Here is a 25,173-nt window from a genome sequence, read left to right as displayed (position 1 = left end):
TCATTCAAGCGGCAGCTAGCAGGTAGAGGGGTGGGATGTATACAGCGGTGATAGTTGCGGAGAAGTAGTGACCCAATGCGGTCTTGATTATTGCCGAGGTACGTGCAGGGGCCGAGGGACTGTTCTTCATCCACCACTAGATACTTCACACGAACTATGCGATATAAAAGCAATAGTACACTTACATACCATTATACTGTTTTATGAAGTTATTTGATCAACAACTGCAGACGAGATCATTGCTAATACTATGAACGGGGACTGACAGTTAGTCTACATGAAAGGCGATATCATCGTATTCTAGTCATGCTTTTTACCAAATCACAAGAGACGCAAACTCATTCTAGGAGCCCACGGATGATTATAAGAGAAATAGTATGGAACGAAGCAAAAGGGCCTGCAAAATGGGCTGAAGTGTAACCATTGATGGCGGGGTACACGTGATGTTATCGATAAGAGACGCGTTAAGTGATATGGAGCGCAACGAGAGTCCAATCTCACTCCAGATTACTTCTCCCGCGATGAAGCGATGGATTCAACGCGGACAATTTCCGAATTAAAATCTGCATTCATCTGGAGCCAAGTCCGCATTCTTTCCGAGAATCTTCAGCCACCAGAAAACTGGAGGGACTATGCAGTGGAGCTTGAGGAAGAAGCGCTGCCCGAGAAGGTGATTGAAGATGTGCTACACAAAGGTACGGGCTGTCTATTGCATTGCAACTCATGCAATTTCCTCTCTATTCTCCTCCCGGATAACCTTTACTGACTCCTTTAGTCAATGGGGTGGCAAAGCAACACAACCGCGTTGTTTATTCTTCCCAAGCGATTCACCATGTAGCCCACCAGATTACCAATCTCTACTGGGCTTCTGTTAGCCAGGATATACAAAACCAAGCTATCCTCAAAAAAGGCGTTGAAAAGACGGCAGATCTTTCTAAACATTTGTGAGACTTCTCCCCATCGCTTTGTCAATCCCTGGTTGAATTTAGAATGTACTGACTGGTCTTGAAGGAACATCCTCGGGTTGCCATTGGATCTGGAATCACAAGGCGCCAGTGAGGAACAAAATGAGAGGTCAGTCTCCACACAGATCTGAAGGTTCACTGATTGAAGTTCCACCTACCTAATCCCCGTTGTACAGATACCAGCGTCTCCGGGATCGACTGGCCAGTCTAGATCAACAGCGCCAGCAGAAACAACGGCGTATTGATCAACTGCAGCATTTACACCGCTTGCTCGAGCCCTTCAAAGAGCCTCAGGTGGCCATCCAGCCCAATTTGGTCACCCGTGATGGAGAGTTGGCTCAGGAATTGGAGAAAATGCGCATGCTCCTGGCGCGAGTTAGCGGCAGAATTTCGCAAATGAAACCCAGTCAAACACAAGGTGGGGAGGAATACCTTCTCCCCGGATCAGATCGACGACTTGAAGCTTTAATGGATACGGAGGAATGACTTATGCCATAATTTCCCTTGAAACGTTTTTATTCTCCCTTGTGTTCTCGAGAACCCTGGTCCATGCGGCATCAAATTTGTACCTAGCACTGCAGGTCCTGTAAAATTCCATGTACTACTTGGGTTACCTTCCCTACGTACTGTAGCTGAAATTGGGCAAGCCCGTTTCCTATAAGACCGAGCTAGTGTAAGGGATGTCAAGTGGGGAAGGTGCTTTCACCATTACGACTGCAGGAATTCGGTTGTCAATGGGTTTTCAGCAGGTGCGATTGAAGAGAAGTTCGCCGGTTCCTTGCTACCTTCTCCCCGTCATCGACTCTATTACACCCACATCTGTTCATGTGTGTGAAAATACCTTGCTAGCGCAGCAAGAGACACATCATCAGACCATGACCAATCTTTCCAATACCTTTACCGCCAACCCCTGTCCCTCATGAATCGATGAGTACACTAGATAGAATGAAGCGTCTGGTCGGGTTGAACGGGCGGGGAACTAGCCCGATCGGGAATGGTTCGGCCAACCACATCAATTGCATTCACGACAGCCGCAGCGCAGCACTCGAGCACGACGTGATTGAAGACCACCCCCAACTTATCGACTGCGCCGCCATCATCGAGGGCGACACTCCTTCCTCCCCTTCCAAGGGACCTTCAGCACGTGGGCACCGCCGCCGTTCTACCCACGTTACTCGCCGTGACCTTGAGAAGTTTCAGAAGGAGGTTTTAGGCGTCGAAAACCACGCCTCCTTTTACGACGAGGAAAACGGCACCTCACACCCGATCGACCCCTACGATCCCCAGCTTGCAGAATTGAATCGCGCCTTTGACGTTTCCCTGATGTCGATGAACAGCGGTACAGGAATGGCGGGCAATTCAGGGTCTGGCATGTTCTCCGGTTACGTGGACAACTCCCCTGGGACCCCTAACATGGGTAGCATCCCTCGGCAGTCCGTTTCACCTGCACCCCTACACCCTGCAGCTCAAGTCAACGGAGGTGGCATGGCAGTGATGAATGGCAACGGTCCCATGAATGCGGGTCATCAGATGGATCTCCATCACCTCTATGACATGGTGCTGGAGCTGAGTGACGTCCTAAAGAATAATCGTGAGGTAACAAAGAATATTGTCTCAAGTGCGGAGGAGATTATGGTATGTTTGATGTCAAGTTCCGTTGGGGAGACCGAGCTGACAAGGCCGAATAGAAACATGGTCCCTCCGAGGGTTCTAGTGCTGCATTGCAGCAAGTCAACGGTGAATTGACAGGTATGTCTCGAAGAAACACGAAATATATTCCTTCATTGTCCACCCCAATTCCGACCGATACTAATGACGCGTTAAGCTGCCCGAATCGCCGAACTGGAACGAGCCCTCGTCAAGGAAAAACGACTGGTCGAAGATCTCAAACGCGAGCAAACAGAAAACACAAAACTGATTGGTGACTACGAAGCCGGCGTGGGCACTATGGTGGAGCAGATCCGCAACTATTGCCAAAGCAACAACATGCACTTCCTATACCAGAAGAGCCACTATAACAACCTCCTGCAGGCTGAACGGGATGCTCATCTGGAGAGTCGGCTGGACCGAGATTACTGGCACGCCCAAACAATGCGATGCGCAGAGATGATTCGCAAAGCCCACCGGATGCGATCGGAAGAGGATGAGCTTCCCGTCCGAATCATCGCGGGGCTCCAAAACGAGGTTCGCGCATACCGTAACGCACTTGGAATGGAGCCCGAGAAGCCCGAAGAGGAGTACGGGTGGGAGATCCTCAAGGACGTCTCTGCAGAATAAAAGGGGCGAAATTGGGATATATTCACGCCGTGATGACCTTTCTTTTCTTTATTTCTCCTTTTATTTGCATAGAGACTGGCGGGCGCTTTGCGTTTTCTTTTGCTTTCTTTTTTTGCCTCTCCCACTGGAGAGACCTGGCGTTTTCTCATTACGGGGTTTTATACCACATTATTACCTTGTTTCCGCAAATAATAACCGCTATTGTGTAGCGCCCCTTTAGAATGGTCGGTGTGAATTTCACTATGGGTCTACAGGCATGCTTAGACCAAATTTGTGGGCACTTGGCGTGAAGGGGGTCATTTAGGTCCCTAGAGAGGATTTCGCGCTCAACAATTGGCCAAGAACACCCGTTGCACTCCCGATCTTCGGCTCTTCCCCACCTTTTTGCCTCTTTATCCACTTTAATTGTACGAGGGTGCAGAATAACCCAGCTCGCCGGTCACGGAGGAGTAATTCAGCTCTTTGTATGTTACCTCACGTGCTCACGTCCAAGGCGGAGTTCCTATAGTTTACGCATAGTTTACTACTAAAGAAGTGGACCACGGTCGACCACTACGGGGAAGCAGATTATGTCACCTTCATCGCTACTTGACCACATCCGGTCGCTTCCAATACCTCATTTTCCTCTACTTTTACTTTCCCATTACTTTACTTCGCTTTTCTCTCCCACCATGTTGCCTCTCCATGTACTGGTGAGACCTGTGTTCTGTCACCTGTAGTGATACCCTTATACCTGAATCCAATCCGACAAACCTCCTCCACTTCGGTTAGATACCTGCCGAATTCCTGTACCGCTTCGACCTGATCGCCGCTGAGCGGGATATCATTGCGGCATTGTCGAGAAGTGCTTCAGAAAGTGGGGGGATCAGCCAGCTATGCGTCATCCGAACTAAGGCCTACCCATCATTCGACCATAACATAGCGCCACACAACTGGCCACCCTCGACGCAAGACCCCGACCAGCTCAGGAACAGAACTCTCTGCGTCGCAAGTGGTCTTGAGTAATAAGGAACAATATGGAGGGTGTTCAGACTGTGGATGTGAGCTGGCTCCATCATTCGCAGAAAGGCAAGTTCCACTTTAGTGATGCGGATGATCCGGGGTGCCGAGTCTGGGGCAAAATTGAGGAGAAAGAGCGAGAGCGAGCATAGAATGTTTTAGTCGTGTGTGACTGAAGCTAACTTCGAATATTCTTCTCAGATCATCTTTCGCGCACGAAATCAGTAACTTCAGGAGGTAGCGACAAATCGAGCGCCGAGAGGGATCCTGCGACGAACCCTTCCAGACCACACCGACGATCCCGATCGAATAGTAGCCCAGCTCGTCCACCATCATCGAACGGCTCAACAACAAAGCATGAGCCGCAGAATGAAGTAATTAAGGAAGAAAAACAGGCTCCGGAGCCAGAAAAACTTGCAGAAAAACCTGCAGAGCAGAAACCATCCACTTCCTCGCCTGCGACACCAAAAACTGCACCCAAAGCAGTCACTGGGCGCAGAAATCCCTGGATATCCAGTCTGAGCTCCAAGTTCTCTTCTGGATCCACTCCGCCATCGCAGTCTAGTCTGAAAGGAAGCCCTGCAAGTCCGAAGGCTACTGGACCTCTCGACCATAACCCATTCGGCGCTGCCTTCTCCCCCAAAGACAAGGAAGAGGAGAAGAAAGATGAATCAAACCCGTTTACCTCTTCGTCGCCTAAAGGCCCCTCCTTCATACACAGTGCACTACGCAAGTTTTCGTCGAATTCTGGTGGTTTGCCCAAGCTGCCGCCAAATGCCGCAACATGCCCGCGCCGAGTGATGAACCTGGACCAGGGTCGTGACCGTTGCAAAATTGCAGAACTAAACCAAGCAAAGTTAAATAGGGTGGCGTTTTGTGTGGATGTTGAAATTGCTGGTGTATCGCATCGGGATTCGGATGAAGATGCTCCTCCAACAAATCAACTTCGAAAGCCTTTGCCGGAGTCCAACCGCCAGAAGGCGAAGAAGGCTGAAGTGACCACCGATACTAAGATCGATACTAAGACAGAGGATAAGGAAAAGGGCAAGGAGGAGGCTGAAGCACTGAAGCATCCTCAAGCCGCAGTGGCCGAGAAGGAGGCTCCAGCTCCAGCGATTTCAGCGGCCCCAGCAGTTCCAACAGCTCCTTCATCCTCACCCCCCACTCAAGCGAACAGCCCTCCGGGCACTCAGATCACAACTTCTACTATTGAATCCGCTACCCCAAATCCTACCACCGAGAGCGAAGCGGGTGAAAAGAAAGACCCGACTCGCAAGCAAGAGAAGAAGAAGCGCTCGGAAGAAGAACGAAAGGAGCGTAAGGAGCGTAAGCGCAGACAGGCTGTGGCGAACGGCTCAATCCCGCTCCAAATAGATCCAGAGCACGACGAAGATGATTGTCGAGCATCGAAGTCCGGTACCTCCCGTTCTAAGACCCAAAGCCACCCTACCACAGACCCGGCGCGCATTTATCGTCGATGCTGCCAGTTGAGAGAAACCCCTGTTCTTAAACGAGTGATTGACGAAATTTCGTCGCCGTCCTCAACTCTGGCAGAATCGCCGGGTACTGTTGCCGCTCTGGATCTCAGTAACTTCCCCATGACGCCTCAAGATATCGTGACGTTGAGTGACTGGCTTGCTGTGGTACCTGTCCGTAAGCTGTTGTTGGAAAACTGTGCATTGACCGACGTGTCTGTGCGGGCTATTCTTGCCGCATTACTCTCGACAAAAACTGTGGAGCAGATGCGCTATCGGCGGAAGCGGAATCGCAGGTGTGAATCACCTACTATCAAGTATGAACGATGGGGTGTTGTGGAGAAACTATCATTGAAGGACAACCCGAAAATCGGACGGGAGGGGTGGCGCCACATTGGCCTCTTCGTTCATCTTTCCAAGTCCTTGAGGGCGATTGATCTTTCCGGCATTCCTTTTCCTAAACCCCGGGCTCCAAGTGAAAATTCTACGCCTTGCACAGTCCCCGATGTCTGCGATACTTTTGCGTGTGCTTTGGCGGAAAGGTTTGGCGGTGATCACCTTGAGGAATTGCTCATGAGTGAATGCAAGCTTTCCGTCGAACAGGTCAAGCGGATTTGCGAGGCATCTACCAAACTAGGATTGCGAAGATTGGGATTTGCAAACAATGATCTGACAAGACAAGGTTTGGAACATGTTGTTGAGTATCTCAAAGCTGGACAATGTGAAGGATTGGATCTAGGAGGAAATCCTATCAAAGACGACCTTGATCTTATCACAGATGCTGTTGAGCCCGAGCAGCCCCTATATGCCCTCAGTCTAGCAGATTGTTCCTTGGATCCTTCCGTCGTCTCTCCATTGCTACAAGCCCTGACTCAGATCCACAACCTTCGCTTTATTGATTTCTCTCATAATCCTGGTTTGTTCTCGATGCAGACCAATGCACTTGGAGCATTCCGGCGCTTCCTGCCCAAGATGCCTTCACTGAAACGTATTCATCTTGCTGATGTCGATCTTTCTCCCGATCATGTTATCGGTCTGGCTGAGGTGCTACCAGAATGTCCCAGCCTCTGCCATCTGAATATACTTGAGAACCCACAAATTGCATCTCTGGCCTCTGCCGTGGACCCTGCTGTTCAGGAAGAGGCTTGTGCAGTGTATGCTTCTATGATGGCTGCGGTCCGCGTTTCAGGTACGATGATCGCAGTGGACATTGAAGTTCCAACTGCGGAAAATAATGAAGTTGTAAAGGCACTGGCGTCCCAGATTGTCGCTTACTCGCTTCGAAATCTGGAAGGTGCTGCTATTGGAGAGGATCTGGCTGAAACACACGTGCCGCATGATGTTCCAGTACCAGAGATTCTGCAGCACATTGTTGGACACTCCATTGGCATGGACGAGCCATGTGACGAAGAAGAAGATGCCGCTCCAGATGAGGACTATGTCATTGGTGGCACAGGCGTGGTCAAGGCACTAGGTGTCTGCCTCGGAAACCTTGACCATCATGGAAGCGATTTCCCCGGAGATTCAGCACCTGCTAGTGGCACTACGACCCCTCGGCGTCGTAAATCTAGAGGAGTGGTTACTAAGAGGCCTCGCGACATGTCGAAGAATCTGCTGGAGTCCGCTCGCAACATTCGAGCTCGGATTCAATCAGCTCTTATCCGCGAAGACCGGGCTGGTAACGATGCCAATTACCGTAAGATTTCTACCTCGATGTCACTCTGTTCCGATTACTAACTTACTTCACAGGACGTCTCCAATTCTTGGACATTACATTGCATAGAATGATTCAGCGCTTTGAGGATGAGTATCCTGAAACTCGTTTGCCTCCTCCACCCATCCCGTCCGCCTTGCCAGAAACCGGCTCGAGCGCTATCAATGGCAACCTGAGCAGCAGCTTCATGGACAATGAAACTGCCGTTGACGATGAAGAAGGCGAGCAGGACGGTTTCCAGCTTTCCCGAAGTAGCTCAATGACATCAATGCACGCCCGCGCCATGACATCAGAAGAAGGCCACGTCCATCGCCTGGGCCAAAACCTCCGCCGTGACTTGCTGAAAACACCCGATCGCCAAGGCGAAGACGACGCAGAAGACCATTCGCACCTCGTTGCCTTACGAGAGAAACTGGAGCGCCTACATGAAGAGCAGTCTCAAATACCGTTTGACACCGAAGAAGCCTTTGAGAAACTCGGTAATACAGTTGACGAGCTCTGGGCTTACCAGCATCAGGACGCCGAGGGCTTCGAGAGATTCAAGCAATCTCAGATTGCGGCGCAGATCAACAGTGGTTTGCGTCGTGGATCCTCGTCAGAGGAGAGCAAGTCACCTCCATAATGAGGATCTTTTTACAGTTTTCAAATGTATCCATCCATATGAACGAATTTTGGCACACGCTTGGTGTTTTTGCTATTTTGCAAGCGCTTTTGTACATACTTTCACTCTTTTGCTATGTGTTTGTGATTCCAGTCATACCCAACCCCAGTACTGTTTCCATGTTTCCTTTTCTCGCTCTCTTTTCATATATAAGTGTGATCATAGTTTGAAATATCCACATGTGGCCTGTGAACATGTGAATTACCTGTTCGAGCTCGTTCACCTTGGTAGGTTTAGCGTCCAAACACGCCGTCACGCAACCTCTTCTGATAACTTCGCTTCCACTCCTGCGCTTCTCCGCTTACCCAGGCAGGCATTTAGCCTAGGAATATGCAGGTTTAAAGAATAAGAGCGTTTAAGTGAAGAAACAAATCCGCACCTTTAAGCATTAACAAGCTTAAAAGATTCTTGCTGAGTAATGCCTATTTATACTTACAAAAAATCTACTTCACTTCTGTCTCCAGAATCAAAGGAGAGTAATAGGTATAAGAATAAGAAATTTGTTGCTTTTGGATTTGAAGCGTCAATTCACAAGACCCCTAGATAACATGTACCCGCCGAGCTGAGAATTAAATATCTAGCCAGGTACTTGCGGCAAACCTTCCGAGTGCTCATAGAGTCATCATTCCAAGCTTAAATTCTAGCTCCTTTTATCCATCGTTCCTTTGCTCAGCTCCAATCGGTACTTTGAAGAATGCACGCAGCATGCTGGGCATGCCGCAGTCGTACGATCCAATGCGACCAAACCAGCACACCTTGCGCCAAGTGCAAGAAGGCGGGGCTGGAATGCTTTGATAAAAGACCCCTTCGATGGGTCAAAGGCGTGGCAATCCGGGGGAAAATGCGCGGTCAAGTCCTCGGAATGGGTCCCAAAGCCTCAGATGAATATCCATGTGCGGACTCCAAGCCGAAACAAACCTCACATCCAAGCGCGACGTCTCTAGCAATCAATCCTACTCCTCGGTTCGCGTTGCAAGACCCCTGCGTCCACGATCTCGATTGGTCATCGAGGTTCTATCTTGACTATTGTATGATAACGATCATATTCACTTGAGTGTAGACATGCTACTCCAAAAGAAAGGCAATGTGCGCATCGCCAAATTGTTCATTCTATATGAAAGCGATAGCAATCCGTTTAGGAATTTACTCACGCATGCTGCGGGGAGCCTAACCCTACAATAGAGTATCATAGCTGTGGCCGCACGGCATTACGCGAATGCAGGCCATTCATTCGATCGAACCGAGGACGCTTTATCCCCTCGATATGTCAATGCTAATTTGGATGCGCTCCATTTCAAGAGGCAAACTATTCAAGCATTGTCATCGTCATTGTCTCATCCAGACAGTTCTCAGAAAGATGAGGTCATGGCAAGTATTCTTCTTTTAATTTTTCTTGATCTTCTCGAGTCGGGTATCGATGGTTGGAAGCATCATCTCCGTGGTGCAGAAGGTCTCCTTGACCTTTCGCGCGCACTGCTGGATTCTGGTGCCGGTGAACATTCCATCACCGGCCCTTCACAAGCAATAGATGAGACGAGGCGCTTCATTGCCCGTCTATTTGCGCTGTATGCTTCTCTCCCTATTTTAAATCATTATCGCATTAAACAACTGACATGATGATTTGCCGCTGGCCTTATTAGCGTCTCAACCATGGGAGGTACACTTTCAGGTCTAAAGTCTAGTCCTGAGTTATGTGCCAACCTTGAAGAGAGCAAGTATCAAGAGTTCATTATTCGAAGCTTTCTGGGTTGCCCTGTTTTTCTACTAGGGGCTATTAGTTATTTTTCGAACCAAAGACACGCTATTGAGACAGGCGTGCACGACGACACCTCGATTCACGAGCACATACAACATACACTACGCATGCTTGAGCTGACTATGGACTTTGATTGTCTGAAATGGGCATCGTATTTTGTGCAGTCAACAGCTACCTCAACAGTGGAGATTCAGAAGCTTTCTTTGTTATCTCAAGCATATAAAACTGCCACCATACTCTACGGAAACCGGGTACTTTGTGCTGTAACACCGACATTGACCAAAAAGCTCGACAGTGAGACCTTGGTGTCGCAATTACTTGACGTGATCGAGTCTCTCAAATTTGACGAGGGTTTATTCAAATGCCTGCTGTGGCCTATTTTCATTGCAGGTCTTGAGTGCCAGACTGATGGCGAGCAAATGCTGGTCATCGGGTCTCTAAGATTGCTTTGGGATGTGACCTGCTGTTTGAATGTGATAAGTGCTTCAAGGATTCTGCATGAACATTGGAAGCGAAAGAATTCAGATGGCAATTTGGTGCCGCATGAATCGGAGCTTTACGTGATAGAAGAGGGGTGGTTGCTCATTTGATCCATGGTATCTTCTCGATGGTCTACGTTTTGAAACCGTTATCCCATTTTCTCCGGGTATACTTCTTGATATTGCAGCCTTTGGGCCACACAATGATGCTATAATACGCCTGGGGTTTTCTAGGTCGCAGCAGCAATGGGCTCCTTTCAAAGCAATATAAAGCCACTAGGCGCGTCAGGTTACTGTAAGGTGAATCGACTATTTTGCTGCTAGGGTTATTGGTGAAGGAGAGAAAAGAGAGAATTGAAGCTGAAACAATTGAGTACGAAAGAACTTGATTGAGAGCGACGAGGAAGGAAGAAGGAGTCTACGGAAATGAAGCTTAAGTAGTCAGAGGAAGGCACTAGTCCCAGAATGGACGTCAACATTTATACTCATTAAGGCAATGCTAACTAGTGAGAATGCAATCGATTTGGTCACAACGCTTTTATGCCTTCGTTGCCTGCTTGAACTGTGCACCTCAGCAAGTCTTCAAACGGGGCTTATCTCATCAGGTTTCCCACCCACAGAAGATGCTCGTCGAAATCGACCACTTGTTACACACAAGGGAATCTGAAACGGAACTGCATCTTGACATAATCCATGTGCTAGCAAATAGAATCCAGCCAGCGCTGATAGGAAGCCAAAGGCACCAGCCGACTTTGTGAAAGCGTCGGCCAATGCTGACATACCGTCAGCATACAAAAAGTGAGCTGTACAATTGAAGATGTAGCACATCTCTAAAGCAGCATAAATGACGATATTTGGAATGTTTCTATAGAAACCTCAGCAAACCTCACCGCCAACTCAGATATGGATATGTACTTACGTTGGTAAAGCGGCAAGGAGGAAAAAGAAAATCAGTACACACCAAACTGCGATTGGATGTCAGCCCATACCAGTGATATATGGATTGTATCAGGGACCTACTCAATTGATAGAATGCAAAAGCGTTATGGTATTCGGCCGTTTCCCCGCCATAAGCTTGTACAATACCCAGCGAGGGCATTAACATTACACCGTAACCACCGTAGTAAAATCCTATAACGCGTTATAAGCCACCTTATATAATGTGTCAATGGGTGGTAACTTACCAAATGCAGCGAGTACGGTATAGGCAAAAGTGTTTCCCTTCACCATCTCCCATTGTGCAGATATCAAGAGCCCTATCCCCGCGAGAAAACAGAGATTTCCAATGAACACTGTCTGGTTTGAAACGCCACGGAGCCCCATCATAGAAAGCGAGAGGGTCATCAAGGTAGTTGCAAATGCGCCAAATCCTAGCGGACTCTTGGAATAAAGATCAGTATATTCGTCTTGAAATGATGGGTGAGGTACTAGCTAAGCAGTACTCACTGGGTTGGCGAGATGTGTTAGAGCCATTGAAGTATGAAAGCCTCCTTGGAGTGTTTACAAATATAATGTTGTTCTGCTAGGCTTGTCGATCGATCGTCTTTTAAGTTACTTTCAAGGTTGTTGCTAATATATTTGATTAACTACAAGAGGGATTTTAAAATGATTTTTCAGCCTGATTATATTGTCATCTGTGACATAACAAATTTCTATAAACTCTATTCCACATGCTCTAACTTCCTAAAAGGGCGTGTAGTGCTGATAAATGTGCTCGTCCAGGCTTTGACGCTCACTCCGGGAAGAGCGAAAAGGCGATGGATGGAGATCATCGCGCGCAACTGTGATTAGCCGCGAGTTGACACCAAAGCCCCACATGCCGTAACTTCCTAATCCGGTATGCATGCTTAATCAACTCAAATGTATAGTCGAAGTGTAATGTTGAGAATATTTAACAGCCTCATCCCATCCATTCTTCATGGTTTTTTGGTTTCATCCAACAAACATTTTAGACTACTATCGTCTGTCTTCTTCCGCACTCAACAGGAATATTCCCCTTCTTCCAACTCTTTCCACTTCATCATGTGCCAACACGAAGTCGCTACCAATGGCTGGACTAGCACGCCGGCTAATGCGGGTGCTATATTCGCCGACCAACCTTTCATCAACAAGCCCGATGAGCTCTCCCTCAACGACATCAAATTTCCATTTGATGATCCTGTGGTCTCGAAGACATTGAAATACGCCAAAGAAGTCCTCCATCCGGAAACCTTCAATCATTCAATGAGGGTCTTTTTCTACGGTATGTCTATATCTTGTTCAAATACTAGCAATACGAGCTTCGCATCTGACTTCTTTACAGGAATGGCTATTACCAAGCAGCAATTCCCGGGGCGATATGCTGCCCTTAACCCGGTGACTTGGGCTTTGACATGCCTGCTGCACGACCTTGGTACGGCCGAGGAGAACCTGACAGCCACCCGAATTTCTTTTGACATCTACGGCGGAATCAAGGCACTCCACGTCCTCAAGGATTTTGGAGCCACTACGGATCAAGCAGAGGCAGCTGCAGAGACGATCATCCGCCATGAGGACATGGGTGTTGATGGAACGATCACGTACATTGGTCAACTCATCCAGCTGGCCACGACCTACGACAATACCGGTGTCCACTCTCATGTGAAAGATTTCGGTGAACTGATTCACAAAACGACTCGCACTCAGATCAACGAAACCTACCCACGAATCAAATGGTGTGCCTTTTTTGCTGGGGTCATTCGCAAGGAGGAGACCATCAAGCCCTGGTGCCACTCGACTCATCTTGTCGATTTTGACAACGAGACTGAGGCCAACGCTCTCATGAAGCAGTGGGAGTGAACAGCATCAGAAAGCTCATTGTTTCATCGAATTAATTGTGTTGGTCATTCAACTCCCGTGATCAGATGGACTACATCAGCTTACAAGGTTTGACACCGGCTGACATGGAGGAAGAAAAGGAGTGCAGAGAACAAAACTTCGAAAGGAGAAAAAAAAAAGAGAAAAAGAAAATCGAGAAAGAAGATTGGTGGGAATTGGACAAAATGTTTAAGGCTCAGCATGTTGCTAGAATTAGAGAGATTGTATCAATAAAATGCTTGTTTTATTTTTATTTTTGGATAAGACTAGCCAATTCGGTCTTTTTTACCTTCCAGTAGTGTTTGATGTGTGGTCTATGTAGGAAAAGGTGGACATGACCAAGCTTGATGAGAGCGAGCCATCATGGCCCACTATCCTTCACCATAGTGGGCCTTGGTCCCGCATTCAACCAATCAATCGATCTGAAATCCTCGCTCGCTCACGCTCGCTCGTTCCCCTCGTTCCCGGAATCTCCACAGCGTATCATCATTAATCGTCGCATGTTGCAAGTACTCGAAAACTGCGTACGGTTCTTGAAGTTTTGAATAATACATTCTTCTGGAATGCCGCAGTCTATTGGTGCTACGGGCAGTCGTCGTAAGTGGCACACTAAATCCCGCACGGGCTGTCAAATTTGCCGCTCTAGAAAGATCAAGGTATGCTTCACTCCAGCAATCTTCTGATTACTACCCTGCCACCTAGTATTGGCATTAATCGATCTTAGTGCGATGAGCGACGCCCATCATGCCTCAATTGCATCAAGAAGGGACTCCATTGCGACTTCATCCAAACTGTCGAAAGTCCAGTATCGACAGCTCCAAATCCAGATACACTTAAGCTCGAGCTCCTTCATCACTTTACTATTTCCACCGCCATGACGCTATCTCCCGATCCACAGATTCGAGATCTTTGGCGAGTCGTTATCCCTCAAATGGCATTTACCACCGATTATCTTCTAGACGGCATTCTCGCCCTTGCAGCTCTCCACATCGCACGCTATAACAGCGGACGGAGACATTTCCTCCTGGCTTACGCCATCGAACGTCAATCAGCATCCCTATCCAAGGCACTCCCGCTAATACCCGGGGTGACGCCCCAAACCTGTAGCGCTCTTTTTGTCTTTGGGGTGTTAATGCTCTATTTTAGTCTAGCACGCCCGATACAAGAAGACGATATGCTTATTCTAGGAAATGGAGTCATCCCCGAATGGCTATACCTTCTGAGAGGCATCGATACAGTTGTCATGGCAGAGACTTCAATCTTTTCTTCACCTGTCTCTTTGATCTTCCGGAGTACGTGGGGAAGTATGGATTACTGGAAGACTCATACGCCTGAGGAATGCCAAGTTCTGGTGGAGTTGGAGGAACAGGTGTGTGCTGAAGCGAAGGATGGTGAAGGAAGACTGCCTGTTTTACAGAAAGCGATTTTGGCGCTGAGACGAAGTTACTCGTTTCTATACAGTCAGAACATGAAAGATCAAGATAAGTTGCGGGGTTTCTTTCAATGGCTCTTCGAGATAGATGATGGTTATCTGGAACTCTTGAGGAACGGCGATAATGGGGCTTTATGTGTACTTGCTTTTTATGCTGTTTTGGTGAAAGACTTAGAGAGGTACTGGTGGGTAGAGGGCTGGGCGGTTCATCTCATTCAAGATATTTATATGCTACTGGATGGAGAGCATCGTCTATGGATTAGATGGGCCATAGAAGAGATTGGATGGGTTCCTGAGACCTATGCCCGCTAATACTTAATTAGCAGTAGGTATAGTATCGATGCAGCGGTACGTTCTCCTTTTCATCTGCTTTACTTGGAGGGTCTCTCCCAGGCCCTAATTGGACAGATTTGAGATGGTCAGCTAAACGTGGAGAGATACGAGGCAACCTTGGGCCCCTGCTCTGAGACACGCATAGATATAGTCCGTTTTGGAGACATTTCAGGGTCAATGGTCACTACTTCCATCTCATAAGAGAATCCACGTGTATTCCCAATATTGCACCAATCGATGTCATCAAAGCCAGTCCTGATCATGTATGCCAGAACACTCTTCGCACTCTGCGTTGACATTTCACTTGCCTAAACTACAGCCACAAGTGCAATTGTTCATGTTTAGAGTATAGGTGAGTAAGGATAGCGAGACTTATTTTATTAGTGACATCTGCTGGAGTCAAGTCTCTGTTTGTATGCAAATAATCCCCATAGCCACCAACGCCCAATATGTTAAATTCAAATCATTGCGATCCGTTCATGCATTTTTCGTATCCCGAATCACCTCGCCCTTCACTCTGGTCCAGTCAATATCGGCATCAATCTTCTCGTCCACTTCACCGCATGCTACCACATTATCGCCTCGAATTAAATAAAGACCGTGCTCGATTTGTGATGAGGGCTCATCATCGTCGGGGGTGCGGATGATGCGTTCGACGGTATCAGTGAGAACGAGATTGGTAAGTTGATCAGTGGAGAGAAGATTTCCGAGTAGTGTTCGGCCATCCACAGTCAAGATGAGGACTTTCTCTACAGGAGCAATGGTATATTAGCATGTTGATCAGGTTGCAGACAGCTTCGGAAACAGCTTTGACAGGTCGCTTACTATTGATGTAGGGTTGGAGAGACATGGTGAAGGTTTGATGTGATAAATCAGCTGGCAGCTAGGTAATGCTAGGCCTTGCCGATGTCGTGGTGTAATTGGAGCTTTTCGCCGCAAGATGGTGTTTGCGAAGCTAAGCTCTGGTCGTGGTTCCAAGACGAATGCGCAACCTAGGTTCCCAGGTCCTCTTCAATTATTCAGAGACGGGTGAAAGCTGAGAATCTTGAGCACTAAATGAGGCCACACAGAATCGAAGATAGAGTCGCAGAAGTGGCTAATCGCGAAGCACTCGTCGTGAGATGGACAACCTTTGAATATTTGCATTGTTTGTATGTTGTCACGTGATACGCAGCTGTGTGCTTTGTGAACGGTTAGCTTCACTGCTGGCTTTAATGATTCCTTCGGTGCCCAAATTTTTACGTTATAATTGGGACTTTAAGAGTATATTGTTAAGATAATGTTTTCATGGAATTTAGCAATTGTGCATCTGAATTGATTCCTACATACGCGAGTGTTATCAATACCTATACTGTACTCTAATAAATAGTAATCCATCGACTTTAAAGATATATGTACATCACATTTCCAATAATAAGTCTCCATCTAGGAACAGATTGACACATAGGTCAACTTTTCTACGGATTTGCGATACTCCAAATATTCTTGCCAGGGCTGGCACTACCACAGTTGATCGATTGACACGAACTAATTCTAATGAATGGAGTGGAAAATCAGCATTTGGTAATCTCATATTGAACTCCACGGGATCCGCCAACAGCCGGTTATCGGCGGTCCTGCGCCATCTAGGCAATACAGGACTTGAGCTTACAAGATCATTGGAATGTATAGTAAAAAGGCTTTAAGGTCCTAATTGAACTTGGAAAGTTGTATATAATGTAGCAATTTACTGTCTGTGCATATCTATCGCCCGCAATGTCCCATGCACTCAAATCAATCCGTAATTCACTTAAGATGGTACGGAACGCTGCTGATTTTCCCGGCACGATATTTGACAGGAAGGGTCTTGGTGAATTTTCGAGGAGCCGGAAGCATCGCATCACCTGGGAACTTGAAGCGGGGATCCACGATGTTGATGTGGCCATTGGTGGATTGGGTCGGGGCTGGCGCATGGGATGAACCGCCATTAGTGAGAGTATAAGCACTGGGATTCATTGGCGCCGGGGAAGCAACAGGCGATGGACGGAATGGTGATGGCGATGGCTCACTGGGGGGCGGAGGAGGAGCGCTTGGAGGAGAGACTGGTGGAGGTGGAGGAGGAGCTGCTGGTGCTGCAGCTGGTGGTGCCGATGGCGGATGTCCAAGAGCACTGCGGGCAGCCTGCGCGGCGAGTGATGGCGGGGCTCCAGGTGGAGGGGGAGGCGGAGCTCGTGTTGTTGTTGGAGGGGGCGCAGATGGAGGGGGAGGGGGTGGCACCGCTGGACTAGCTGTAGGAGGAGGGGGGGGGGGTGCAGATGGCTTTCGAGACACCGGAGGTGGTGGTGCCCTGCTTACCGCAGGAGGTGGCGGAGGAGCACGCGGAGGAGGGCTCTCGGGAGCAGTTGCCGAAGAGATAGTGGATGATGGCCTGGAGCCGGGTCGTGGGGGGGCCTTCTTCAAGCTTGCGACTAACGGGTTTATAGGTGGTGCAGGCGCTGACTCTGAAGACGGAGGTGGCGGGGGTCGTGCTCCAGGTAGCCTAGGGGCGCCTGGAGGTTTTGGAGGTACTGCAGAAGGCGCCGGGCGAGACGCTTCAGAGTCAGATAGATATGGAGAGTCTGTTCGGTTGGCGCCCGTGTTGACACCGCCGCGACTACGCAGCTTGGGCATTCCACCCGCAAAGAGACCACCTAATTGTGGTGCTGCAGCACTGGCCGCTGCATCCGAGCCAGATACCCCTTCACTGTTGCTTCGTAATCTGTTGGCGGCGGGTCCAGACGGGACTGGGGGTGCAAGTCCTGTGGGAGGTGGTCTTATGCCTGGAACTGGAGGTGCAGCTCCCATGGGCGGTGCAGCTGAGCTGCCTCCAGACTTTGAAATAATAGGCGCTGATCGATCATTGGTGGTGGCTTTCTTCAATCGAGTGCCTTTGTGAATATCAGAGAGTAGAGCGCCCTGTTCACGTCGTTAATCGACTGCATTTCCCAGTGGCCGAACCAATATGGCTGGTTTAAGAAGTATCATAGCTACGTCAGGATCAGTGTACATACCCTGTCTTTGACTTCACCTTTCGAAGGCCTGGTCGGTAAAGCTGCAGGAGGTGGTGGGGGAGGGCCACCTAGTCCTCCAGGCGGCGGCGGCGGCGGAGGTGGAGGAGGAGGAGGCATGTCAAAAGAGAGCGTTAGATATGACAAGAGTAGTGTTTATGATGCGGCATGGGAGTGCAAATCGCGTATTTAGAGGGGAAATGATGTTTCCTTGAGCAGAAGGTGTGCACTAGAAGGTGTGTAAGGCAGAAGTAGACGTCAGAGCGCTGGGGCGCCGCCTCCGCCTTGAGAGCCTCTCTCCTAAAAATCCGCAGCTCGGTCCTCGCCCGCCCATTTTATCCCAACGCCCAATTCACCATGAAAAGAGTAGCCTTGAGAGCCCAACGTGGCTCAAGGGCGCAAGGCCCTGTCTGCCAATTCTGTCAACTCTCGTCCGCGACACCGCAACGCCTTCCCCTCGCTCGGCTTCCCACTACGACCCAAAGTCGACCCTCGAACAATAACCCTGCGCTACAGTTGCCAAGAACAAATATTCGATCCCCGTTATCCTACCCGCTTCTCAGTTCGCGGACCTTGGCATCGGAGTCTGTCAATGTCGGGTCAGCTATCCGACAAATCGAAGAGGATGCATCAGCTTTACAACAGTCAGACCAAGTCCCTTCCAACGAAGCCGTGGTGGAACTACTTGAGAAATGCCAGAAGATCGCCGAGTCCTTAGCATCGCGAGAGAACGACAAACCCGAGAGTTCCGCAAATGATGAAGGAAATGCGACCTCATCGCTACTTGACATGGAGGAGAAAAGCACCAAGCCCACGCAGCAAACCAAATCGTCACCCAACCTAGATCCCCGATTGGCCGACAAGATCTCCCGTATCATAACCGATCTTTTGAAGGACGAGAAGGTGTTCATCACCCCGGAAGCCCTGGAAAGCTACACGAAGACACAAACCCTCTTGGAGCGAGCAGAGCACTTTCCGGAGATCTTCCACATGTACGCCAATAAACCTGTTCCAGAGGAAGGTAGTTCGCCAGTCAAGTACCTCAAGCCGAATCCTAAGAGCATTAACAGTGCTGTCCCCGCTGATCTGGCCAATATGGCTCTGAATGTGGCTATTGCGCAGAAGAACCTCTCGCTGGTTCTGGCGATCATCGATAATACCTTCTGTGCGCCTGCTTTCCACCGTGCGAAGGTCTTCAAAAAAGCCAGTGTTCCGTTGGCTGGCTTAGCTGTGGCCCCTGCTGCATGCTATGCCCTTGCTACATGGGCAGCCACTTTCCAGCATACTATGGATCCTAGCACCGCGACTGGAATTGCTTTTGCTGCTTCCCTGGCTTACGTTGGTGGTACATCGTCTCTTGGAATTATGGCTATCACTACAGCCAATGATCAGATGGAGCGTGTGGTCTGGCTGTCTGGAATCCCGTTGCGGCAGCGATGGCTGCGTGAAGAAGAGCGGGCGGCCATGGATAGGGTTGCGGTGGCCTGGGGTTTTAAGGACCCCTATATGCGTGGCGAAGAAGTTGGCGAGGAGTGGGAGAGTCTACGCGAGTTTATTGGCATGCGCGGCATGGTTCTGGATAAGACAGAGTTGATGGCGGGCATGCAATAAGGATCGATATACATGTACTATAGTATCCCATGTAAAGCAATACATAACACTGAACACATATGTTTACATCTGCAGTCTACAGTATTTGGGAAATGATTGAGACCAAGTCGTGAGCTTCATTTTATTTTTTAGGGTCACTAAACTATGACACCCTCACTTCTCGGACGCGTCCAGACCTCAGCACAGTGAAGTGATGAGAATCTAGTAGATGCGCTTGGGGGGAGACATGGAAGCCTTGATGACAAGGCTGCCAACGTTCTGCCAGCCCTTCTTGAGCAGGGAGACAAGGTAGTTGATGGACAACATGAGGTTACCAACGAGCTCCTCCTGGGCCATACCAACGTTGCCGACGGCAACACCGAGACACAGAACCTTCTTGAGCTGGAACTTGATGGTGGACTTGACGTCGTTGACCTTGTTGGCCATGTCCTCGTTGTGGGAGATGGGGGTAGGGAACTTGCCGGCCTTGGACAGACCGGGACCGAGCAGACGGGGAATCTGCTTGATCAGAGCCTCGGAAGCAAGGAAGGCATCGTACTTGCGAGCAAGCTTCTTGATGAGCTTCTTGTTCTTGTTGAGCTTCTTCAAGTCGTCGGTGGACATAGCATCAATGCCGTGGTGCTTAGCACGGTCGAGATCGTGCTGGTCACCAATAACACTGTGATCCGTCAGTAATTGTTCAGAGTTTTGCACCGGCCTTTAGCGGGGTTGTGGCAGGGTATGAGAACGCACCAGATGGCCATGTTGGGACGGGGAACAACGGGCAGCTTGATGGTACCAGAGAAACGCTTGTCACGCTGGGGGTCGTAGTTCTTCAGGCCGATCTGAAGCTCAACGGTCTCGAGGAAGTTACGCTTCTTCTCGTTGAGCGAGTACTCCAGCAGAGACTGGACATTCTCGCGCACTCCGGCTGAGAGGGTGTTAGAGATTGTTCAATTTCAATGTAAAGATGTATTGGACCATAACATACCGACTGTGATCTTGGACATGATGGCGACAGTCTTCCAAAAGAATACTTAAGGTGTGGCTCAGCGCAAGTGTCTTGAGAGAGAAGAAAAAGGTTACCGCAAATTTCTCCGCTTGTGGGCACGAGGAGGCGCTAAACCTAATACGGACTAGCCTTGCCCTCAAACGAGGCCGATGACTCAGCGTATTAGGGTCACCTGACGGCGAATTAGAATCAACCTAGAGATACTGCAATTATAATGCTTTCATATTCATTGCACCAAGATAAGCAGGTAGGCAAATGCCATTGAACTAGGCCAGGTCAATCTCTTTCACCAATGCGACCACGTAATTTGTCTCTCCACGCTTATTATCCAACGGAAGCGCCTTATCCCACACCTCAAACCCCAACTTCTCATACAGTCGCTGCGCAGCACCATTTTCAGGCTCAACCTGAATTGTGATGCTCGCCTTGGATGCTTCACGAGCATTAGCATCTTTCCGAACAGTCTGGACTAAAGTTTCCAGCAACCGAGAAGCATGTCCCTTTCGCCGGGCATCGGGTAAGACAAACATCGCAACAACCAAGTACACAATGTATTCATTCTTGGCATCTCTGTTCAGATCAGACTGGGGAATGACATAGTTTCGGTCCTCAATAAAAACATTCCATGGTTTGGTAGGTGTCCCTTTATCGGCATCTGACTTAAATAGGACTGGACCTAGCAGTGTGACAATGCCGATCCAGTCTTTTCTCAGTAGTCGCTGGAGTGATGTGTCGGGGTCTTTGGGCTCTATAGATACCACAGTATCGATTTGGGTATCATTGTTCGTGTCAGAGTTGGCGACTGAGACGAATGTTTGGCCCGCCGGGTTCTGAAGCCGGGATCGCCACGTCGCAGGAGAAAATTGGGACTCTACTTCGTAAGTTGAGCTAAATGATTTCGGATCAACTTGGAGGCCGTGCAGCCGGAGATTTTTGTATCTCTCCACGACCTCGTTCAGGCTTTGTTGCGAATGAAAAGTCTTGGGGATGAGGATGGCCTCCCCTGGGGTTTGTGGGGCACTCATGGTGAAGCCGGATACTTGGGAGGTTTCAAGGACTGAACTCCCAACGTAGCGTAAAAGATGTGCAATGGGGATTTGACTCCTCTTCAGCTTACTCATGGGCTCAAGCTTCTCGTTAGGATGGGGAGTTTCAAGAACCTCGGTATTTATGGGCAATTTCCGAGGTCTACCCAGGTGACTCACTGCACCCGTGGCTGATTGAGTCTTAGGTTCTTATCTGCACTTCAGAATGAGGTCTGTGAGGAGCCTAGTCCGAAAAATAACACAGGTGCATTCATGACGAAACATGGAAATAAGCAAAAAATTTTGAGAGGCAAGAGAAAAAGAATCAAGCCAGAGGAGTGGTTTCAATTTGTACAAGCCTTGCTCCATGGCATACATATATTTTCACCAACCTTGGGAAAGTCTCCGGTACGACTGCCCATGTACCTCCAGTTATTATGAAAATGGCGTCTTTTAATTGTAATACCCTATGTAGTCAAGTAGGCGATAACAGATCGTTAGTTACTAAATGTCCAATTTGTACCCAGGTAGCAGTCATAATGAGTCGGAGTGGAATATTCGCTTCAATCCTTATGTGAAAACAATCCACGCTTTGCCTGATATGGTTAAGCGCGTCTGTAGGGTCTGATTGGCCGCAGGTAAGCGCAATCACGATATCTGTCACGAGGACATCAATGGGTAAGATATAAGACCGCTGTATAAATTGTAAGATCCAGTCGTGGTCAGCTTGAACCTAAGCGATGTGTACGTGGTCAAAGAAGATAGGTGATATCCAAGGATTGACAGAGCAGGCAGACAAGGTTTAAGGTTTAAAGTCGATCACGCACAAGACTTCGCTTTTGAAAGGACACTGTTGAGTTATAATGCATGGCTTTAGGAATATTTTCCCTCGTGGACTATGTGCATGTACCTTGTCGCAATTGAAATGATGCCGCCGATTGTAACTTGACATTTCGACTGGTCAACTCTATCTATGGTGATACAAGCGGCTCCAAATAACCTATAATATAGTAAGCTCCAGATTTATATCACAAATGTTAGCCAATCTAGAAGGAGTTCGGTGGAGTTATTAGCTCTTTTTCTTATGTGTCCGTTCCTAAGATTTCTAGAACTTGAAAAGCTTTTTCCAAGATATAAGAAAACCTCATTCTATGGTCGTGCGTTAGGTATTCTTGTTCACCGCATAGTCTTCCAGTAATTTTCTGAACCGCTTTCGTGACCCAATTTAATGTGGTAAGTTTTCTTATAGATCACTTTATGCCGACGAACAACGAACGAAACGGATTATATCATGCCACCAAAGATGCACCCAGGTAGCTCCATCTACGCAGCCCTAGAGTCTTCACTGCACGGGCCCATGCAGTTGCCGGCGTTGGTCTCCACGAGGCACGATTAGATCCATTGCCCTCTCTAGAGCGGAGACCCAGTGGGGACTTGGCAGGTTTGAAGGGGTTGAATCTATTGCCGAGTTATCGTGTAGTGTGTGTGTGGTAAGCGAGATTCAGGATCAATTGACGGTGGTAGGAAGACTTTGCTTGTAATATTGGAAAATCAACGGTAAAAGCGTACCGATCTGCAGAACGTATACACGAGCCGCCATGTCATGACGCGGCGGTGGACTCCCAGTTGATGGCGTTTCCCAGAATTGCAGAGTGAAAGGCACGAGACTGGGGCGCCGCGATAAGTCATCAACCTATCAGCGGGGCCTTGATCTGGGTCCCTTGGTTCTGGGGCCCCTTCGCCTCCGACCGGTATTTTCAGTACGTACGACACCGTGTCCTTTCTTTTCGTGCGTTAGAGCGATCAAGCCACATTGTTGGTTCTAGATTTCTAGGTAACATTGAATTTATAGAAACCTCAACCGGATATTGTTATATAGTGATCAGCTCATCAATCGAGGATCTGTCTTGAGCGTTTACTGAATCTTGGGTGACCGAGACTACGCCCACCGCCGCCGTTCAGCGTATTTCTGTAATCCCAAACAAAAAAACACCGACTCTCTCTCCCCTTCTCTCTTCTTCCTCCCGGACTTTGTCTTCTTCATCTCTTTTCCCCTTTTATCCACTTTACGAAACCCCATTCATACCTTTCTACCGGTAAGCACTGCCTTGTCGATCACCCCTTCCGCATTGCTTTCGCCAAACCCACACCCCTGAGATTCCCAATCCGTCCACAACACGTTTCCCTATCCGCACCCATCTTCCCCCTCCTTACAACTCTCCCTCCGACAACACCCACTAATTCCCACTCAGGTTTCGAGGTACCGCCAACATGGGTCTCACCGTTTCTAAGCTGTTCGACCGACTATGGGGGAAGAAGGAGATGCGTATTCTGATGGTCGGTCTTGACGCCGCCGGAAAGACCACCATCCTGTACAAGCTGAAGCTCGGTGAAATCGTCACTACCATCCCCACCATCGGTCAGTTCGCCCCGGTCCATCCATTCGACTCGTCGCAAGACCGATAAGCCGGACACTCGCAAAACGCAAAACAGGGAGGTGCTGACTAGGCTCCAGGCTTCAACGTTGAGACTGTCGAATACAAGAACATTCAGTTCACCGTGTGGGATGTCGGTGGTCAGGACAAGATCCGTCCTCTGTGGCGCCACTACTTCCAGAACACCCAGGGTATTATCTTCGTGGTGGACAGCAACGATCGCGACCGTATTGTCGAGGCCCGTGAGGAGTTGCAGCGCATGTTGAACGAGGACGAGCTCCGGGACGCTCTGCTCCTGGTTTTCGCCAACAAGCAAGATTTGCCTGTAGGGACATGAACCCGAGATGTGTTCGACCTGATTACTGATTGCGATTTAGAACGCCATGAGCCCCGCTGAGATCACACAGCAGCTTGGTCTCCAGAGCCTGACCCGCCGCGCTTGGGTATGCCCCCAGTCCAGATTTACACCAAATATCACCCCGATTTTTCTTTACTGACCATTTCTAGTTCATCCAATCTACCTGCGCCACTACCGGTGACGGTCTCTACGAGGGTCTTGAGTGGCTCGCCGACACTCTCCGGAAAACGAACCGCGATTAAGCGGGTATAATACCAAGGGGAAGTAGTGTGTGTGTGTATGTAGCAGGGCAAGAGAAATACCACGGGAAATCTGCAAATGATGGATGATGACTATGGAGTTCTTTCGCGAGGCCATGGGAACAATGAATGAACCTTCGATTAGGAGGACGATTCAACCGGTTGTGTGTTCCCTCCACTCTATTTCTCTTCGCTATGCTATTAGCCTCATTTGTTCTTTTTTTTTATTCCTGGCGCCACGTCAAAATTGCTGTTCCTTTACGTCTTTTTTCTATTGTAAACATTCCCAGGGGATTGGAGTATCAGTAAAGAAAAAAAGTGATATAGGAGCCAAGAATGATATGATATATGATAGTAGATTCTGATCTATATGCGTCTAAAGCCTGCTAGGTTACTGTAGGGTTCTCCAAATTTAGCACGTAATATGCGCAATCGCTCATTTCCCAGTTCCGGAGGCTTGGCAGCGCCGAGACTTACGTTTGTGGCCATTTTCCGCTGTTGACGTTCGTATTTGTTTGTCCCTTTCACACCTTGTACCTGGCTATTGTTTAGTCTTATTGCT

At 48.8% G+C, this 25,173-nt stretch overlaps 13 protein-coding genes across 13 annotated transcripts; 8 read left to right on the top strand and 5 right to left on the bottom strand.

Moving 5' to 3' along the window:
* Positions 1-529: 529 nt before the first annotated feature.
* Positions 530-1,451, top strand: N7484_002126 (kinetochore subunit FTA4 family protein; the record flags this gene model as incomplete). Its single annotated transcript, XM_057112546.1, has 4 exons — positions 530-695; positions 776-944; positions 1,012-1,074; positions 1,142-1,451. 4 exons carry the CDS (start codon positions 530-532, stop codon positions 1,449-1,451), a joined length of 708 nt encoding a protein of 235 aa, XP_056977283.1.
* Positions 1,452-1,910: 459 nt separating this feature from the next.
* On the top strand, positions 1,911-3,242 carry N7484_002125 (uncharacterized protein; the record flags this gene model as incomplete). The annotated part of the gene is made up of 3 exons (XM_057112545.1): positions 1,911-2,600; positions 2,654-2,714; positions 2,791-3,242. The coding sequence occupies 3 exons, from the start codon at positions 1,911-1,913 to the stop codon at positions 3,240-3,242; spliced, it is 1,203 nt and encodes a 400-aa protein (XP_056977282.1).
* A 1,016-nt stretch (positions 3,243-4,258) lies between these two features.
* N7484_002124 (putative cell wall biogenesis protein Mhp1) lies at positions 4,259-8,052 on the top strand (the record flags this gene model as incomplete). The annotated part of the gene is made up of 3 exons (XM_057112544.1): positions 4,259-4,325; positions 4,443-7,412; positions 7,466-8,052. 3 exons carry the CDS (start codon positions 4,259-4,261, stop codon positions 8,050-8,052), a joined length of 3,624 nt encoding a protein of 1,207 aa, XP_056977281.1.
* Positions 8,053-8,785: 733 nt separating this feature from the next.
* N7484_002123 (Zn(II)2Cys6 transcription factor) lies at positions 8,786-10,437 on the top strand (the record flags this gene model as incomplete). The annotated part of the gene is made up of 3 exons (XM_057112543.1): positions 8,786-9,119; positions 9,284-9,656; positions 9,732-10,437. The coding sequence occupies 3 exons, from the start codon at positions 8,786-8,788 to the stop codon at positions 10,435-10,437; spliced, it is 1,413 nt and encodes a 470-aa protein (XP_056977280.1).
* Positions 10,438-10,908: 471 nt separating this feature from the next.
* N7484_002122 (uncharacterized protein) lies at positions 10,909-11,556 on the bottom strand (the record flags this gene model as incomplete). Its single annotated transcript, XM_057112542.1, has 3 exons — positions 10,909-11,099; positions 11,347-11,457; positions 11,511-11,556. The coding sequence occupies 3 exons, from the start codon at positions 11,554-11,556 to the stop codon at positions 10,909-10,911; spliced, it is 348 nt and encodes a 115-aa protein (XP_056977279.1).
* A 792-nt stretch (positions 11,557-12,348) lies between these two features.
* On the top strand, positions 12,349-13,143 carry N7484_002121 (uncharacterized protein; the record flags this gene model as incomplete). The annotated part of the gene is made up of 2 exons (XM_057112541.1): positions 12,349-12,568; positions 12,629-13,143. 2 exons carry the CDS (start codon positions 12,349-12,351, stop codon positions 13,141-13,143), a joined length of 735 nt encoding a protein of 244 aa, XP_056977278.1.
* An 892-nt stretch (positions 13,144-14,035) lies between these two features.
* Positions 14,036-14,905, top strand: N7484_002120 (uncharacterized protein; the record flags this gene model as incomplete). The annotated part of the gene is made up of 1 exon (XM_057112540.1): positions 14,036-14,905. The coding sequence occupies one exon, from the start codon at positions 14,036-14,038 to the stop codon at positions 14,903-14,905; it is 870 nt and encodes a 289-aa protein (XP_056977277.1).
* A 498-nt stretch (positions 14,906-15,403) lies between these two features.
* Positions 15,404-15,776, bottom strand: N7484_002119 (U6 snRNA-associated Sm-like protein LSm8; the record flags this gene model as incomplete). Its single annotated transcript, XM_057112539.1, has 2 exons — positions 15,404-15,675; positions 15,752-15,776. The coding sequence occupies 2 exons, from the start codon at positions 15,774-15,776 to the stop codon at positions 15,404-15,406; spliced, it is 297 nt and encodes a 98-aa protein (XP_056977276.1).
* Positions 15,777-16,711: 935 nt separating this feature from the next.
* N7484_002118 (putative proline-rich, actin-associated protein Vrp1) lies at positions 16,712-18,072 on the bottom strand (the record flags this gene model as incomplete). Its single annotated transcript, XM_057112538.1, has 2 exons — positions 16,712-17,860; positions 17,956-18,072. 2 exons carry the CDS (start codon positions 18,070-18,072, stop codon positions 16,712-16,714), a joined length of 1,266 nt encoding a protein of 421 aa, XP_056977275.1.
* A 237-nt stretch (positions 18,073-18,309) lies between these two features.
* On the top strand, positions 18,310-19,563 carry N7484_002117 (uncharacterized protein; the record flags this gene model as incomplete). The annotated part of the gene is made up of 1 exon (XM_057112537.1): positions 18,310-19,563. The coding sequence occupies one exon, from the start codon at positions 18,310-18,312 to the stop codon at positions 19,561-19,563; it is 1,254 nt and encodes a 417-aa protein (XP_056977274.1).
* A 201-nt stretch (positions 19,564-19,764) lies between these two features.
* Positions 19,765-20,552, bottom strand: N7484_002116 (60S ribosomal protein uL1; the record flags this gene model as incomplete). The annotated part of the gene is made up of 3 exons (XM_057112536.1): positions 19,765-20,221; positions 20,296-20,473; positions 20,534-20,552. The coding sequence occupies 3 exons, from the start codon at positions 20,550-20,552 to the stop codon at positions 19,765-19,767; spliced, it is 654 nt and encodes a 217-aa protein (XP_056977273.1).
* A 268-nt stretch (positions 20,553-20,820) lies between these two features.
* N7484_002115 (GNAT family N-acetyltransferase) lies at positions 20,821-21,579 on the bottom strand (the record flags this gene model as incomplete). Its single annotated transcript, XM_057112535.1, has 1 exon — positions 20,821-21,579. One exon carries the CDS (start codon positions 21,577-21,579, stop codon positions 20,821-20,823), a length of 759 nt encoding a protein of 252 aa, XP_056977272.1.
* Positions 21,580-23,850: 2,271 nt separating this feature from the next.
* On the top strand, positions 23,851-24,614 carry arfA (putative ADP-ribosylation factor; the record flags this gene model as incomplete). The annotated part of the gene is made up of 4 exons (XM_057112534.1): positions 23,851-23,998; positions 24,095-24,339; positions 24,392-24,457; positions 24,522-24,614. 4 exons carry the CDS (start codon positions 23,851-23,853, stop codon positions 24,612-24,614), a joined length of 552 nt encoding a protein of 183 aa, XP_056977271.1.
* Positions 24,615-25,173: the final 559 nt, after the last annotated feature.

The sequence above is a fragment of the Penicillium longicatenatum genome, assembly GCF_028827895.1.
Source record: "Penicillium longicatenatum strain IBT 33135 chromosome Unknown contig_1_segment0_segment0, whole genome shotgun sequence".
Lineage (NCBI taxonomy): Eukaryota > Fungi > Ascomycota > Eurotiomycetes > Eurotiales > Aspergillaceae > Penicillium > Penicillium longicatenatum.
This window is presented reverse-complemented; position numbering and strand designations above follow the sequence as displayed.